Raw genomic sequence first — 14,105 nt, 5'->3', positions numbered from 1 at the left:
TGAAGCCAAAGTGTCCTGCAGTTGCGAGATCTGACTACGCTACAGGTCGCCGATAGCTAGCTGTGCGTACGGTTGAGCTCTGAGCCAACAAGCTAACTGCCACATGCAATTAATTAATCCGGCCGGCCGGCCACCCGGCCGATTTGCATTGCATGCAGATACACGTACGCAAAGGATCCATCGGAAAGGAAGAAGCAGCAACAAAATAATTTAATGATATATAGATGGATACACGTACGCGTAACAGGTGGTGGTTGCATATATTCATCATGCATTACACTGAGAGTAGTGCATGCATCTGAGCTACAGTGGCTAGCTAGCTAGTTGATCGTCAGCTAAAAGCAAGTATTATTAATAATCTGGCTTAATGCTAGGGGGAAGAGAGACTTAAAGGTGAGGCTTGTTATAAACCTCTCCATAAACCCATAAACCCTTTAAGGGGTGATTATGAGACTTATTTCCTGCGGATCCCAGCAGGAAAAAGCCACTTTCCAATCCCTTCACAACCCTATCCATTCAGCCCCTTTAAGGACATTAACGAGGGGCACAAAAATCATTACCAACTGCAGAAGTTTATTATAAACCTATAAAACTAAACACCTAGCCTGTTTAGGCTTGTTATAAGCTTATAATAAACCTTAAGTAACCAAACATGCCCTTAATACATACTGTAGCTAGCAAGTGCAGTGATGCAGGTAAGCAGCTAGAGGGGGTGCGTTGTCCGATCACCATCAGCAGGCAATGCATGCATAATACCAATGTTAGAACATATATAATGACGATGACAACTAACAAACACATCATGCGCGTGCATTTCTGGTAGGGTACGGTACGTAGCAGCTCAGCTCCTGGGCATGGCCCCCTAATTGGTTTGATTGTTGGGTAGTTGGCAACGGTTCATTATATTTATTTATTTATTTCATAAAGCAAGGGAACGGATATCAGCACATGCAGGACGGCTAGCTGACAGGGACCCCTATCTGTCCGTCCATCCGTCACCGGCCGCCGATGTGATAAGCAGGAAAGATTTTGGGAAGCAAACGGGCCCATAGTACGTAAATCTAGCTGCAAGCCCGGATAGTAATAAGCAGCGGTAAACTATTATTCCTCCGTTCCAAATAATATATAGCACATTACCACAAGAGACATCTATTGCCATATTCAGAACAAGTGCATGAAAACGATAGCTAACAGGTAATAGTTGATGGCAGCAGTACTGTTAAAACCCCACTACAGTATAGTCTACCTCTCAGCTGCCTGGTACGAATTAATCAATGCACGCAACAGTTAAATGCAATTAATCAATGCACACAACAGTTAAATGCTTAATTTTACTGCTACTGCATCTGCACGCCCTGCGTGCCAGCTTACAATGCAGCTCTAGATCTACATACATGCGGCAACCATACAGCATACTGTTCCAGCAGCTGCTACTTACTAATTACGGTAGCTGTTCCACGATCCACTGTATATGCTACGTGATTGGCCAGCACTGACAAGCAAGACATGCTGCCGCTGCGCAAAAATGGATGGATGGACCAGTGATCGACAGAGAGAATACTCTTAACCCCCAACGACAACTGGTCTGTCAGCTCAGGCACCCGACAGGCAGCAATTACCATTAAGCTGTAATACTGTTCTTGGCAGGCTGCACACTCCAACTGCAGCATCGCATCATTGCTCCTGACACTAGCACGAATTGGCTCCTGCCTGGGCAAACCCCAATCCATACCCAAAGGAGGCACTTTATCGCTCACTCAACATGGCGTCCCAACAGCGCGATGCCAATCCATCGCAACAACACAGACCTACGACAAGCTGAGATCCAAGCCAAACTCCCTGGCTCTCAGAGTGACAAAGTTCAGTTCCTCCACAAAAAATCGGAGGTTTTTTCTTTGTTTTTTTTTTACAATCATCCATCCTACTGCTGAGGAAAACCAACTTGTTCACTATCAGGCCAACAAAGTAGCATTCAAGCTCCCCACCCTACTAAACAAAACAAGGTTATCAAAACAAGCAAGCAAGCAATCACAGGCCCGCCGGGGGATAACAACTTAGCATTCTGTTGGTTTTCATGTTTTTGTTTTCTTTCATGGTTTTCCTCCTAATCTTTGATGCCTCCACATACCATCTTGGTTTGCCTGTCTTCTGTTTCAAACTTCTCACCAACCGCCCCAAAATCTTCCACGCTACACCTCAATAATAACGTACCCAGTGCCGTAGGCTCCCGCACTGTGCGGGGTCTGGGGGAGGTTATTAGCGGGAGGTCTTTCCCACACATTGTGCAATGTGTAGAGGCCACACCTCAATAATAGGAAAAGCAAAATCTTACCTCGTCGCCAGAAAAAGCATTAACTTGCTAGTCTAGTGCGCCGCCCACAAGCATACCTCCCCTCCAAAAATTGCAAAAAATATCTCACTTGTAAGCTGTTACTCGCGCATGGACAAAATCCCTGCAGTCATGGTGTGAGTCGGAGCCACTGACTTATTCTAACAGCTGCTGGTGCTGGCCAGAGTTGTCTTCAGCTACTGGAGCCTCATCATTACCAGAAAGGTGATCCATTCTGGATGAAATCATGATGGTTTTGCTCCACTGTGCTACTAGAGCTAGCAGATTCATGCAGACCCATGCCTCCAAGACGTGCTGTCAGATTATTGACATTAGGCCTTGCTACGGATGCTGAGCTTGGCGGTATATCAGGATTGCTCTCACGAGGAATCACCCATTTTTCCCAATCATTTTGCTTCCTAATTTTGGCACCCTGCATTTACAGACATACAGCACCCTATATAAGTGCAAGAGCCAAATCCCTTCTCAAAGGTCTATACACTTCCACCATATCAAAAATGAAATACAAATGTCTTTAATTTATCTTAGCAAAGAAATTAGCCTTGAGGATGGCACAAAATCTGAAAGCACAGACCAAGGGCAATAAATTACACCAGTGCTTCAAAAGTCGTGCATCTACCAAGGAGAGGGACAAGCATGGAGGCATTATTTGTATAACAATTATGTGGGCATCAATAGAATGCCACATTTTGCTGAAACTAAAGCCAAACGACAAGAAATACCTGCATTTCAAGTATAGATGAGGACTGCACTATCTCTTTTATATATTGCAGGTCTTTTGTCAGCTCTTGGACCTGCAGAAAACAGGGCTCAGCACAATTAACACACTCTTCAGTATGCTGAAAAAATATTATACTTTAGATAGTGCTGCCCTAATTTTCCTTCACCACTCTGTACAGACGGAGACAGTCACGGACTTATGGAAAGGTGGGGGTAAGCCATGCAGATAAGACACATAAACACTATATCGAACAGGATGAAAAGAAAAAACAAGATCCACCGCAAGGCGACGGATCGTGGCATCAACCCACATGCCACAACCACCAGGATGCCCAGGAAATGTTTTGACAACTATGCCACAATAATTGCCTTTTCAAAATCAGTAGTAACACTGTAATACCCAAATAGCAGATTTATACAGGAACACAAGCAGCAGCAATTTCTGCTGCCAACTATCAATTTATGACCCAAGAACACCAAACTAACACTGCATAAACTGCAGAAACAAAATGAACCACAATGAACACAGTGCATAAACTTTTTTTTTTTTGAAAAAACTGGTCATCTTGCTCCCTTAGCCTAAATCAGCCGTTTTATAGACTACAATATCTGATTAAATAATATCTAACTATTTATGAACGAAGAGAGTACTTCGACAAGTTGTTTAATGGGGAGAGGGAGGGCCCCAGTTAGATGACTCTTTTGACGATACCAACAAACGCTTTGTGAAGAGAAATCAGGAGGCGGAGATCAGGGAGACTTTAAAGAGGATGAAGGGAGGTAAACTGGTAAAGCGATGGGCCCTGATGGTATCCCCATTGAGGTGTGGAGATGCCTAGGTGACAGAGCAATAGTATGGTTAACTAAGCTTTTTAACCTTATTTTTTGGTCAAACAAGATGCCGAGCATCGCATAAGAAGAGTGACAAGTGTGACCCCAAACCAGTTTGGGTTATTCATGCCTTGAAGGTCGACCATGGAGGCGATTTTCTTAATATGACAATTGATGGAGAGATATAGGGAGCAGAAGAAGGACTTGCACATGGTCTTTATTGACCTCGAGAAGGCGTATGACAAAGTACCGAGATATGTCATGTGATGGGCCTTGGAGAAGCACAAAGTCCCAACTAAATACATTACCCTCATCAAGGATATGTACAAGTATGCGAAGACGTTTGTCCGGACATATAATGGCGACACCACTGACTTCCCTATTAACATAGGCCTATACCAGGGGTTAGCATTGAGCCCTTATCTATTTGCTTTGGTGATGGATGAGGTCACAAGGGGGTGATATCCCTTGGTGTATGCTCTTTGCTGATGATGTGGTGCTATTTGACGAGAGTAGGGCAGGAGTTAATAGGAAGTTAGAGCCATGAAAACACACGTTATCGAAAGGGTTCAGACTTAGTAGGACCAAGACCGAGTACATGATGTGTGATTTCGGCGCGACTAGGTAGGAGGGGGGAGTCATTAGTCTAGATGGGCAAGTGGTGGCCCAGAAGGATACTTTTCGGTACTAAGGATCGGTGCTACAAAAGGATGGCGACATTGATGAAGATGTTAGGCATAGAATTTCAGCTGGCTGGTTGAAATGACGTCAAGCTTCTGGCGTCCTTTGTGGCAGGAGGGTGACACAAAAGCTAAAAGACAAGTTCTATAGGACCAATGTTCAAAACAGCGCTAGGCGGTATCTAGGCGGTGACCCACCGCCTATAGCTTAGGCGGGATTAAGCGGGATTAAGCGTTTCAAGGCGTTTATCTAGGCGGTACAATATAATACGTATACTTCACCATATACTCTAAAAAGAAAAGAAAAAATAAGGAACTAGTGGGCCTTGAATGGAAAAGAAAGACCCAAGGCAGCCCAAATAGCCCACCTCCCCCACCTTATCTTTCCACCCGTGACCCCACGCCTCCTCACCTCACCTGGTTCGACGCGATGACGCCTCCCCGTCGTCCTCGCCACTCGCCCCTGCCTCCTCTGCCCCGCCGCCCCTGCCTCCACCGCCGCCGAGATTCGTCCCCTGCCTTCTCCGAGCACCTGCCCCAACCTCCTCCTCCGCCGCCGCGCCCGTCCCCTGCTTCCTCCATCGCCGACCCCGTCCCCTGCCTCCTCCGCCGCCGCGCGACATCCCTACCTCCTCTGCCGCCGCAGGCCTCCTCCACCACGCACCTGCCCCAACCTCCTCCGGCGCCGCCCATCCTGACCTCCGCCGCCACCATGGGGCGCCTAGGGGACCGCCTACCCCCTAGGCCAGGCGGGACCCCTCCGCCCAACGCTTAAGCGCGCTTAGGCAGCCGCGGAATTCCACCTTTTTGAACATTGTATAGGACAACGATTCGTCCGGCGATGTTATACGGTGTGGAATGTTGGACTACAAAAGGCAACATGTCCAACAACTGATTATAGCAGAGATGCGAATGTTGCGATGGTTTTGCGGGCACACAAGGAGAAATAGAGTCTGGAACAAAGCTATTCGGGATGGAGTCGAGGTGGCACCAATTGAGAAGAAACTTACCCAATATCAGTTGAGATGATTTGGACATGTCCAATGGAGGCCTCCTGATGCGCCTGTGTGTAGTTGGGTTCTAGAGCGGGTCGATAATGTGAAGAGGGGTAGAGGTGGACCTAAACTGACTTGAGATGAGTCGGTAAAGACTAAAGAGAGACCTCAAGGATTGGAATATTTCTAAAGGGATAGCTTTGGATAGGAGCGCTTGGAAACTAGCTATCAATGTGCCTGAACCGTGACCTTTGTTTCTTTTGGGTTTCATCTCTAGCCTACCCCAACTTGCTTGGAAAAAAAAGCTATATTGTTGTTGTTGTTGTTGTTATTATGAATGGAAAGTCATTCAAAATAACAAAATGCACAAGTTGTACGAAGTGTGTATAAACCATCATGTGGAAAAAGCCTTTCAGCAAGTAATATCTGCCAGCTATAAATCCCTGCCCAATACTTAGTTTTACAGTAGCTGCTATTTTCAACTTATAAAGAAACAAAACACACCTCAAAAACCCTGCATGTTTCTACTACGGTTGGATGTAGATGACACTTCCAATAATCTAACCAGTTACTTGCACAACTATAAACTCAAGTAGAGAGGTTGCTGCTGTATGCATAGACATCAAACGAACCAACAAACCTTGAAATCCTCTGTACACAATCATTTGCCGCACCTTCAAATATTCATAATTGTAGCATGGTTATGCACTTTTTTATGTGTGTTAATTAAAACTAACAAAAAGCATGTTATTCTAAGAAAAGTTAATACAGACCATCTGCACTCTTGCATACAAAAAGTACGATTAGATCAATATGAAATACTAACTTCAGCAAATACATATCAATCTCATGACTCTCTTTCTCATATTTTATTACTACACTACCAACTCCAATAAGCTAACTATTATCTCAATTTATACAAAGTAACAACCAGTATCCTAACATGCAAAGTGAGCGGCCAAATGAAACAGATTTATGCAGGCTACAAAACCTCATTAAATACACAGTGACCATAAGAAAACATTCTGCAGTTTAGCACACAATCAGCAGCACACGAAGCATCATAGCATGCAAGCACTGTTCCTCAACAAACTCAGAGTGACACCCCATTCTAAACAAAGTTAAGTTTAAAAAAAGGAAGAAGAGAAAGGCAGCACATATTTGTAATTTTGTATACAAAAATTTCAGAATCAATGTGGAAATTAGTTTCCTCTGCTCCACTATTGGGTGAAAGGCATCATCATTCATTATGACTTTTCATGGATGCAAATCCAACAGAAACAAAAAAAAAAAAGATTGAGAACACAGTCATCATGTGCAAATGCAGCTTCTATACCTGCAGAAATTGACCAGCTTATAAAAAAGAGAGGTTATATTCTACACAACACAGTCATTAAGGATTGAAACATGATCCACAAAGGACACAAAAGGTCAAAATATATTAAATAAGCAAAAAGAAACTTTGTTTTAGAACCAGATGTAAACCCCCACTACACTATAACCACTTGATCAATATCAAACAAAGCCATCATTTTAAAATTGGATGAGAAAAAAATTCGAAGAACACAAACCACCTCCCTCGAGAAGCTAGAGATTAATGGGCACCACAGCCTAACAAGCCAATGATGTCTAGGATCATAAAAAAATAGTAACTTAATACAGAACTCACTGCAGTATTGCACAGTATAAATTGCATCAAAAGTATAGCCTTCATGCACCAAAGATTAAAGATCACACTTTAGAAAATCTAACCTGAAGATGCAGCATGAGTTTTCAAAAAAAAAAAAGATGCAGCATGAAATATATAACGATTAACAAAGGGAAGTATATTTAATTAATCAAACCAACACGTGAACTCAGCAAAGCACAGCCTTCTGAATGAGGTTTGGATTTTTTTTAGTATTTTATGATGGATGTATATATTTTGAATTACTTGCTCACTGACTGAGGAATCCTATGCAACATCTTTTAAGTCTGAACCACCCAGAGATTAGTTTCCATTGTTTATTTTATTCATGGCACTATAATACAGGAAACTAGATAGCGGACATTAGCAGTATAACATTAACACATGAACAGCGAAATTGCTAGTTGAAACATAAGAAACGATGACCCACAACACAAAATGCATGTGTCCTTCATGCAAGGAAAGAACAAAGGTACAGCTTACAATGGCAAACCAATATATTCAGCGCAAACCATTATTAATCTCGGAGCAAAATAACTGCGTAAAATTACTTTTACATAGCTGGGAGATGGATCAAGTAGGAACTCACTAAAATTGCACAATCAAATGATGCCAGTGTGTCTCTAGGCTATAGTAGATAGTCAATGCCAATGAACAGTACTGACAACAAACCAGCTACTAAAAAATTCAATGTTTGACAATACATCGAGCAGTGAAAGATGAATTAGTTATGATTACCTTTTTAAAGCCAGCTATAAGAGATATATCAACCCAGCCCTGCCAATCCATCTGTTGCCTCAAGTATACATCTGAGCATAAATTCTCCTTGCTGTGGGCCAAATAACATGATGATGATCAAAAGAAGCAGAGTTTCAACCAACTGATGAATTAGTAGCGCAAGAAGAGCCACCTGAAGTAGAACTCTATCTGGTTGAGCAGCTTGGTACGTTCCTCTTCCGCGTCAGGCTGGGACTGGGGCTGGGGCTGGGGCTGTGGCTCGGACGGTGCTTGAAAGTAAGGGTAAGCAGGTGGACCAACCATAGGAGGTGCAAGAGCCAGTCCCCGGAGAGCCTCTGGTGTTGGAGGAGGCCCATAGAAGTATATCGGGGATACAGGAGATACTGGGGATCGCATATCTGGGCATAAAAAACGATGGTAGTCAGTGTTGGATACTGTATGATGAACTGAATGAATACACGGCACCAGAGCTGCTGCCTCTGCCAGTCTGCCTGAATGGCAGGATAAGCTTACCATGGAAGACCATTGGTCCAGCAAATGGCCGCATGGGTGCGACTGGGGGTGGCGGAGGGCCCATGAAAGGTGGAGGAACTGTCATCGGCGGAGGAGGGGGTGGTGCCCCTCGCATGTATGGGCGGCCCATGCCCATTGGAGGAGGGCCACGGTAGAAGGGCTCGTATCCCCCTCTTCGCCTGGCAGCAAAGCCGCTGCCGCCATTGCCCCTCCTAGTGCCGCCATTACTGTGGTTCCTCTGACCACCCCTTCCCCCAGAAGCAGCAGTGGCGTGGTCCCACCCACCTGTGGACCGATCAGGGTGGTCTCGCGGAGAGTGGTCCCCGGCGGCGGCACCGCGCCTGGCCGGCTTGTGGCGACCGTGATGGGTCCCCGAGGAGTGCTTGTGCGAATTGGATGAGTTGGGCGTGGCCTAGAAATTGAAGTTGCACAAGTGAGAATAGAGAGCGGGAGTGTAGTAGATAGAGAAAGAAATGGGAGCGGGATAGTAGAGATCTGACCGATGAGGCGGCGACTGGCGCAGACGAGGATTCGGGAGGCCTGGAGGAGTCGGGGGAGGGCGCGAGCTTGGTGTTCTTGGCGGCCTCGGAGAGCGCGGGCCAGTGGTTGGCGTCCATGACGGAGGGGCCGTTGGGGGCGGGGTGCTTCCAGGCAGAGCGCTTGGCGGGGGAGGGGTGGTCCGAATCCGGGGGCGTCGGATCAGGGGCTGCGGCGGCGGGAGGTTCCATGGCAGCTAGGGTTTGGGGAGGGGTTAGGCAGGGAGAGGGCGATTGCGGCGGCGCGGGAGGAGGCGGCGGCGGCGGCGATCCGAGGGATGGGGATGGCTGCCTGCCTGAGTGCCTGGCTCTGTGCTCTCTCTCTCTCTCTCTGTCTGTCTGAGATGGCCAGGCCTCGTCTGAGATGGCCGGCCTTTGTGGCTACTACTGGGCCAGGCCTCCTCTGAGATGGCTGGCTTTGGAAAGACGAGATAGAAGCCCAAAGAAATTCTCTTCTCTCCGTACATGATGTTTTTGAAAAGAAACCAGCACATGATTTCAGCGACGACAACTGCATACATATTATTATTGTATTGTATCTGTATATCAAACCATGATTGGATTGCTTGATAAATTGATATACCCAAAGTAACTAACGTATGCGTCAGGTGTATATGTGAGTGTACTGCCCGCCGCCAACCAACCAATACATCATGCATATACATGGACATGAAGCGAATACATACAACCTACAATTCATCAACAAACGGAGCTCTGCTCACTTTGCACCAGCACCAGCACCTCTATGGATTCTAGACCACCAAGCCCTCCACCTGCCAACCTGTTTCCTCACATTTAGCCGAAGCAACATGTACAGGACAATCCGGTATCCAATGGCCATCAGAAGCAACACCAGCAGGTTCACCCACTTTGCGTTTGCGGAAGATGAGATGTCATATGAACCTCGAACGGCTTGCACACCAGGTATACTCCTTATCTCTCCCACAGCAAAGGATGTCCCCACATACTCGTTTTCCACCAAGCCCTGCAAATTCCTTTCCTAGGTCATATATAACTCTCATCACATGCAAAAACAAAGCATGACCGCAGCTTATTACCTGCACCGTGTACGTGTGAAATGAAATGAAGGACAATGGGTAAGTCCAGACAGCATAAGGTAAAGTTTCTCGTTTTCGGAAATACCCCGCCACAAGCATCATGATAACCTGAAAAACAAACAAACCCAGCTGCTCCTTCAACCTTCATTAAATTGAATCATCGAGCAATAGCATGCATACAAAAAAAAAGAAAAGAACAGAGAGCACTAATAACACTTACGTATAGGCAAGCCAGAGTTACGGTGCATTTGTACGTCTCCAGCCAGATATACGCGACAATCATCATCAGTGCTTCGTTAGCTAGTAGGCACATAAAGATGGTGACTACAAAGTACATCAGGCAGCTGAACTCATTCCTCAGCCCTATCAGGTAGTAGAAAACCAACGACGACGAAATGGAAACCAGGAATACAAAAGGAATGCTCGATAGGAAGTGCCCTAACATGAAGACCATTGCCCCAGAATGCCGGTTAGTTTCTTCATGACAATAAATCTGCACAGTATAGACAACAGTCACTTGGGATTTCGATCTCATTGCAAATTTCAAAAATCCTATTCTACTTTCTGTCTGGAGGTACTAGGTAGCACAAAAGATCTCTTGCATCCATGAATCAAACATCCAGATCATTGCCAAAGTTTTTTAATATGCAAGCAGCACATGCACCATTTAGAGGTAGAGGACTAACCTTAACCTCATCAATATGTGCGGGTACTCCAGAAAAACTTAGAAGGATGACGAATGATACAAACGCAAATATTGCAGAAACCCTTACCTGTGAACACAAAATGGGCTCACGTCATCAGATCATGAATTCAATGAATCAAAACATAACAATTCGACGATAAAACTTACCATTACAGATGATAGTGAATGACCAATGTCAGAAAATATTGTCCCGATTGACAGAGCAATAAACATATACAAGGCAAGTCTGCTCCAGTAGTACTTCCAATCTCTTGACATAATTAGCAACGATCTCCAGGTTAGAACCACGATTTTTATTGCATCACTGGCCCTGCCTTTACTTTTTAAGTAGGGACCTTCCTGCATTACACCACATTGCGGGGAAAATGAAGAGGAATCATATGCCTTAGTAAATGTTATGCATACAACAATTTTGGATGCTTTAACTATGCCACACCAAATGCTAAATTCCAAGGCAATGTCGTAACAGATTGTAGATCATTCTAAGGGAACTCGAGGACAAATTTTGAACAATCATCGCACCCTACAGTTACTTGATACACTATTGCCCTGGAGGGAACTTCAAACAAATCATGATACAGGAGCGGATAAAGGTATAATTCCAATACTGTGCATATTGGAGAGCGCTATTCAGCAATGTAAAATGTAATCCAATATAGGTGCCTCTTACTCTGACTCTGTGAACTTAAACAAGTATGTCTGTATGCAGGATGAACCGATGAAGGTATGCCTCATATGTTATGCAAGCGTGAAGCATGCAGTTTTACCTTCTCTGTCAACTTTGCAATCATTGATTCAACTGCAACAGAGTCAGCTGATTGTTTGTATGTTGCTTCAAGTGTTCGAATAGCCACTGCTGTGTCCATGCTCACGGACGAAAAATCCCCTTGGTCATCCTGTTAATAACTAAAAGGTTTTTATCTCTTACGACCAATGCTAATTTCTCCATTGAGTTGACTGGCACTATTGAAAATAAAAAGCAAAAAATGGTGTCAAAATGAATTTAGCAGAAACCTGTAAGTTCTTGCACATAGCTATGATTCTGTCAAAGTCAGTATTGATTGCCCGCAAGAAATGGTCGGATGGACTTTGCATGATTGGACATGGAAATCCCGCATTTGAGAAGTGCTACAGTAGGACAGGCAACAAGTAGGAATCAGAACATCATACGTTGCCATGATAAGAGCAGTGTGTAAGACAGCATGCTCTACAATAGGAATCAGGAAAGCAACAATAGGACACACAAGTAGCTAAGAGTAGTAAGAATCATGCAAGAAACTGCTATCTCATGGGTTAATCCTTGTTTTGGAAGCTATTGTGCAACTGCTGTTTTAAGCAGATCATTTGGTCCTCGCAAAGTTATTTGTCAACTGAAGTGGTTTTACGATTCAGCGATATCCAGGAAACAATTATGTCCAACTACTTCTGGGCTTCTGGCATGAATAGTACACACTGCCCAACTCAGCACCAGACTCATTCAAGTGGTAAATAGACAGTACAGTTCAACTGTACATGAGCAGAGCAACGAATTCACACTAAACAAAAACAACTAAGTCACCTGTAGGCAAGCCAATGTTTCTCCAAAGAAGAGTGTGTTCCCATTTGAAAGCAAGCAAATGCGATCGAAAAGCCCAAAAACCTCTGTGCTGCTCTGGTACATTGTGAAGATGATCGTGCAACCAGTGCCTGCAAGTTTCTTCAACGTTACCATTAAGAGCAGTGCAGAAACACTGAAACAAGACAAAAGAAAGAGAGGTTAGTTAAACAAATTTGCATCTTATTTGATCTACAATCATACTCACATTCTACGTGAGTGTATTTACAGCATAATGTAGAAGGGTACTACTCTTATTTGAATAAGCATGCATGTAAATTGAAGCAGAAGATGGGAAAAGGGAATTATGCAGAGGATTGGCGATGAGACGGACCTGTCAAGATTATACAAAGGTTCATCAATAAATAAAACATGCGGTCTCATCACAAGCTCTCTCGCGATGCTGACCCGCCTTCTTTCTCCATTAGGAAGCTTGTTCGTAAAACAGTGGCCGCCAATCAGTTTGTCAGCATGGTCACCTAGTGACATGGCCGCGATGGCATCTTCCACTATGGACTTGTTTGAAGATAAGAAACCAGGAAGTTGGAGGAGGGCCGAGAAGTATAGCATCTCACGTACTGTGAGAGAGTCAATGAGCACATCGTCTCGATCAACATAACCCTGTAAGTGTTCCAAGAACAGCAGCCATAACATCATCCATGAGTTTGACTATGATAGTAACAACTAAGAAGAATATATACGGTCTGTTTTCTCAACATGTATATGATGTACATCTAATCAGTCTATTATTGTATAGTTGGTGGAGGTTGAGATGAATAGGGTCTGTTTTCTTAAATGAGCATGGGCAATTCCGGAATTGTATTGTAATTAAGGGGGAAGAGCTTAGCTTACATATGAGCCGTAGGGTAGGCGAGACTTGGCCCCATTGACAAAGACCTCGCCGTACATCCTCTCAGCGGCACTGAGCCTCCCTGGTGGAATTGGACTTGGAGAGATGAAGTCGAAATGGAGATGGAGGCATAAATAAAGAATTGTGCTTCAATTAATTTGCCGTAGCAATGCAACAAGTGGGAAACAGACCTGCAATTGCTCGGAGCAGGGTAGATTTGCCGGAGCGGGCGGGTCCCATGATGACGGTGAGCGTGGCCGGCAGCGCGTAGCCGTTGGAGCTCTTGACGAGGCGGTCGGAGAAGCGGTTTGTGCTTGTGCTGAGGGAGGAGACGGTGAGGTCCTTCCAGACGAGGGTGGCCCCAGCCACCTTGCGCTCCCGGCATGCAGCAGCAGCTGCACCGGAGGCGGGTGGTGGCAGGGATGGCGATGGAGACGGGTAGGCGCTGCTGTTGATGGATGCAGAGGCGGCCGTGGCGAGGTGGATGCTGTCGTCGAGGTGGATGTCGTCCCAGTCGGGCGAGTCCTCGAAGGAGATGGGGCGGCGGAGCGCGCCGGGCTTGGGGAGGTAGTAGCGGCGCGCGGGGCTGCTGGCGGAGGAGGAGGAGGAGCGATACTGGTCCGAGGAGGCCGCCTCCATTGCTCCTCTTCCTTGTCTTGTCTTCTCTAAGAGAAGGAGAGGAGGATGCAGTGCCAGTGCAGCTAGGATGGCGGATGGAGCGCCATTGCCACTCACTGCTTTGCTCTGCTCTCTTCTCTCTGCTCAGCCACTTTTGCTTTCCGCCGCTTTTGATTTTTTCCCCCTTTGCTTTATTTTATTTTATTTTATTTTATTTTATTTTCAGAGA

General features: G+C 45.2%; 2 protein-coding genes across 3 annotated transcripts; both read right to left on the bottom strand.

The window, feature by feature from the left end:
- Window positions 1-1,809: 1,809 nt before the first annotated feature.
- On the bottom strand, window positions 1,810-9,383 carry LOC120687405 (la-related protein 1B-like). 2 transcript variants are annotated; one of them, XR_005680714.1, is made up of 7 exons: window positions 9,015-9,383; window positions 8,515-8,926; window positions 8,174-8,399; window positions 8,002-8,092; window positions 3,073-3,144; window positions 2,305-2,762; window positions 1,817-2,195 (listed from the first exon to the last, which is right to left on the bottom strand). XR_005680714.1 is itself a non-coding variant. In XM_039969397.1 (6 exons), exons 1-6 carry the CDS (start codon window positions 9,240-9,242, stop codon window positions 2,544-2,546), a joined length of 1,248 nt encoding a protein of 415 aa, XP_039825331.1. In that variant the 5' UTR covers window positions 9,243-9,370; the 3' UTR covers window positions 1,810-2,543. The 2 variants fall into 2 exon arrangements, 1 of the variants encoding a protein (XP_039825331.1); XM_039969397.1 differs by having other exon boundaries at window positions 1,810-2,762; window positions 9,015-9,370.
- A 211-nt stretch (window positions 9,384-9,594) lies between these two features.
- On the bottom strand, window positions 9,595-14,048 carry LOC120687367 (ABC transporter G family member 3). The gene is made up of 11 exons (XM_039969337.1): window positions 13,450-14,048; window positions 13,261-13,340; window positions 12,743-13,029; window positions 12,373-12,544; window positions 11,829-11,942; window positions 11,582-11,710; window positions 10,962-11,153; window positions 10,795-10,881; window positions 10,329-10,601; window positions 10,109-10,216; window positions 9,595-10,035 (listed from the first exon to the last, which is right to left on the bottom strand). The coding sequence occupies exons 1-11, from the start codon at window positions 13,895-13,897 to the stop codon at window positions 9,769-9,771; spliced, it is 2,157 nt and encodes a 718-aa protein (XP_039825271.1). The 5' UTR covers window positions 13,898-14,048; the 3' UTR covers window positions 9,595-9,768.
- Window positions 14,049-14,105: the final 57 nt, after the last annotated feature.

This window comes from Panicum virgatum, chromosome 9N (assembly GCF_016808335.1).
Source record: "Panicum virgatum strain AP13 chromosome 9N, P.virgatum_v5, whole genome shotgun sequence".
NCBI classification, from domain to species: Eukaryota; Viridiplantae; Streptophyta; class Magnoliopsida; order Poales; family Poaceae; genus Panicum; species Panicum virgatum.
This window is presented reverse-complemented; position numbering and strand designations above follow the sequence as displayed.

Excerpts from the sequence above, each read along its gene's own strand:
- LOC120687367 (XM_039969337.1), bottom strand. The coding sequence starts at position 13,897 with ATGGAGGCGGCCTCCTCGGACCAGTATCGCTCCTCCTCCTCCTCCGCC. Across the intron at positions 11,943-12,372 it reads AAACATTGGCTTGCCTACAG|CACTTCTCAAATGCGGGATT; the intron begins GTGACTTAGTTG and ends GTCCTACTGTAG. Across the intron at positions 10,217-10,328 it reads TAACTCTGGCTTGCCTATAC|GTTATCATGATGCTTGTGGC; the intron begins GTAAGTGTTATT and ends TTTGTTTTTCAG.
- LOC120687405 (XM_039969397.1), bottom strand. The coding sequence starts at position 9,242 with ATGGAACCTCCCGCCGCCGCAGCCCCTGATCCGACGCCCCCGGATTCG. Across the intron at positions 8,927-9,014 it reads CGCCAGTCGCCGCCTCATCG|GCCACGCCCAACTCATCCAA; the intron begins GTCAGATCTCTA and ends TTCAATTTCTAG. Across the intron at positions 8,400-8,514 it reads TGGACCAATGGTCTTCCATG|ATATGCGATCCCCAGTATCT; the intron begins GTAAGCTTATCC and ends TTTTATGCCCAG.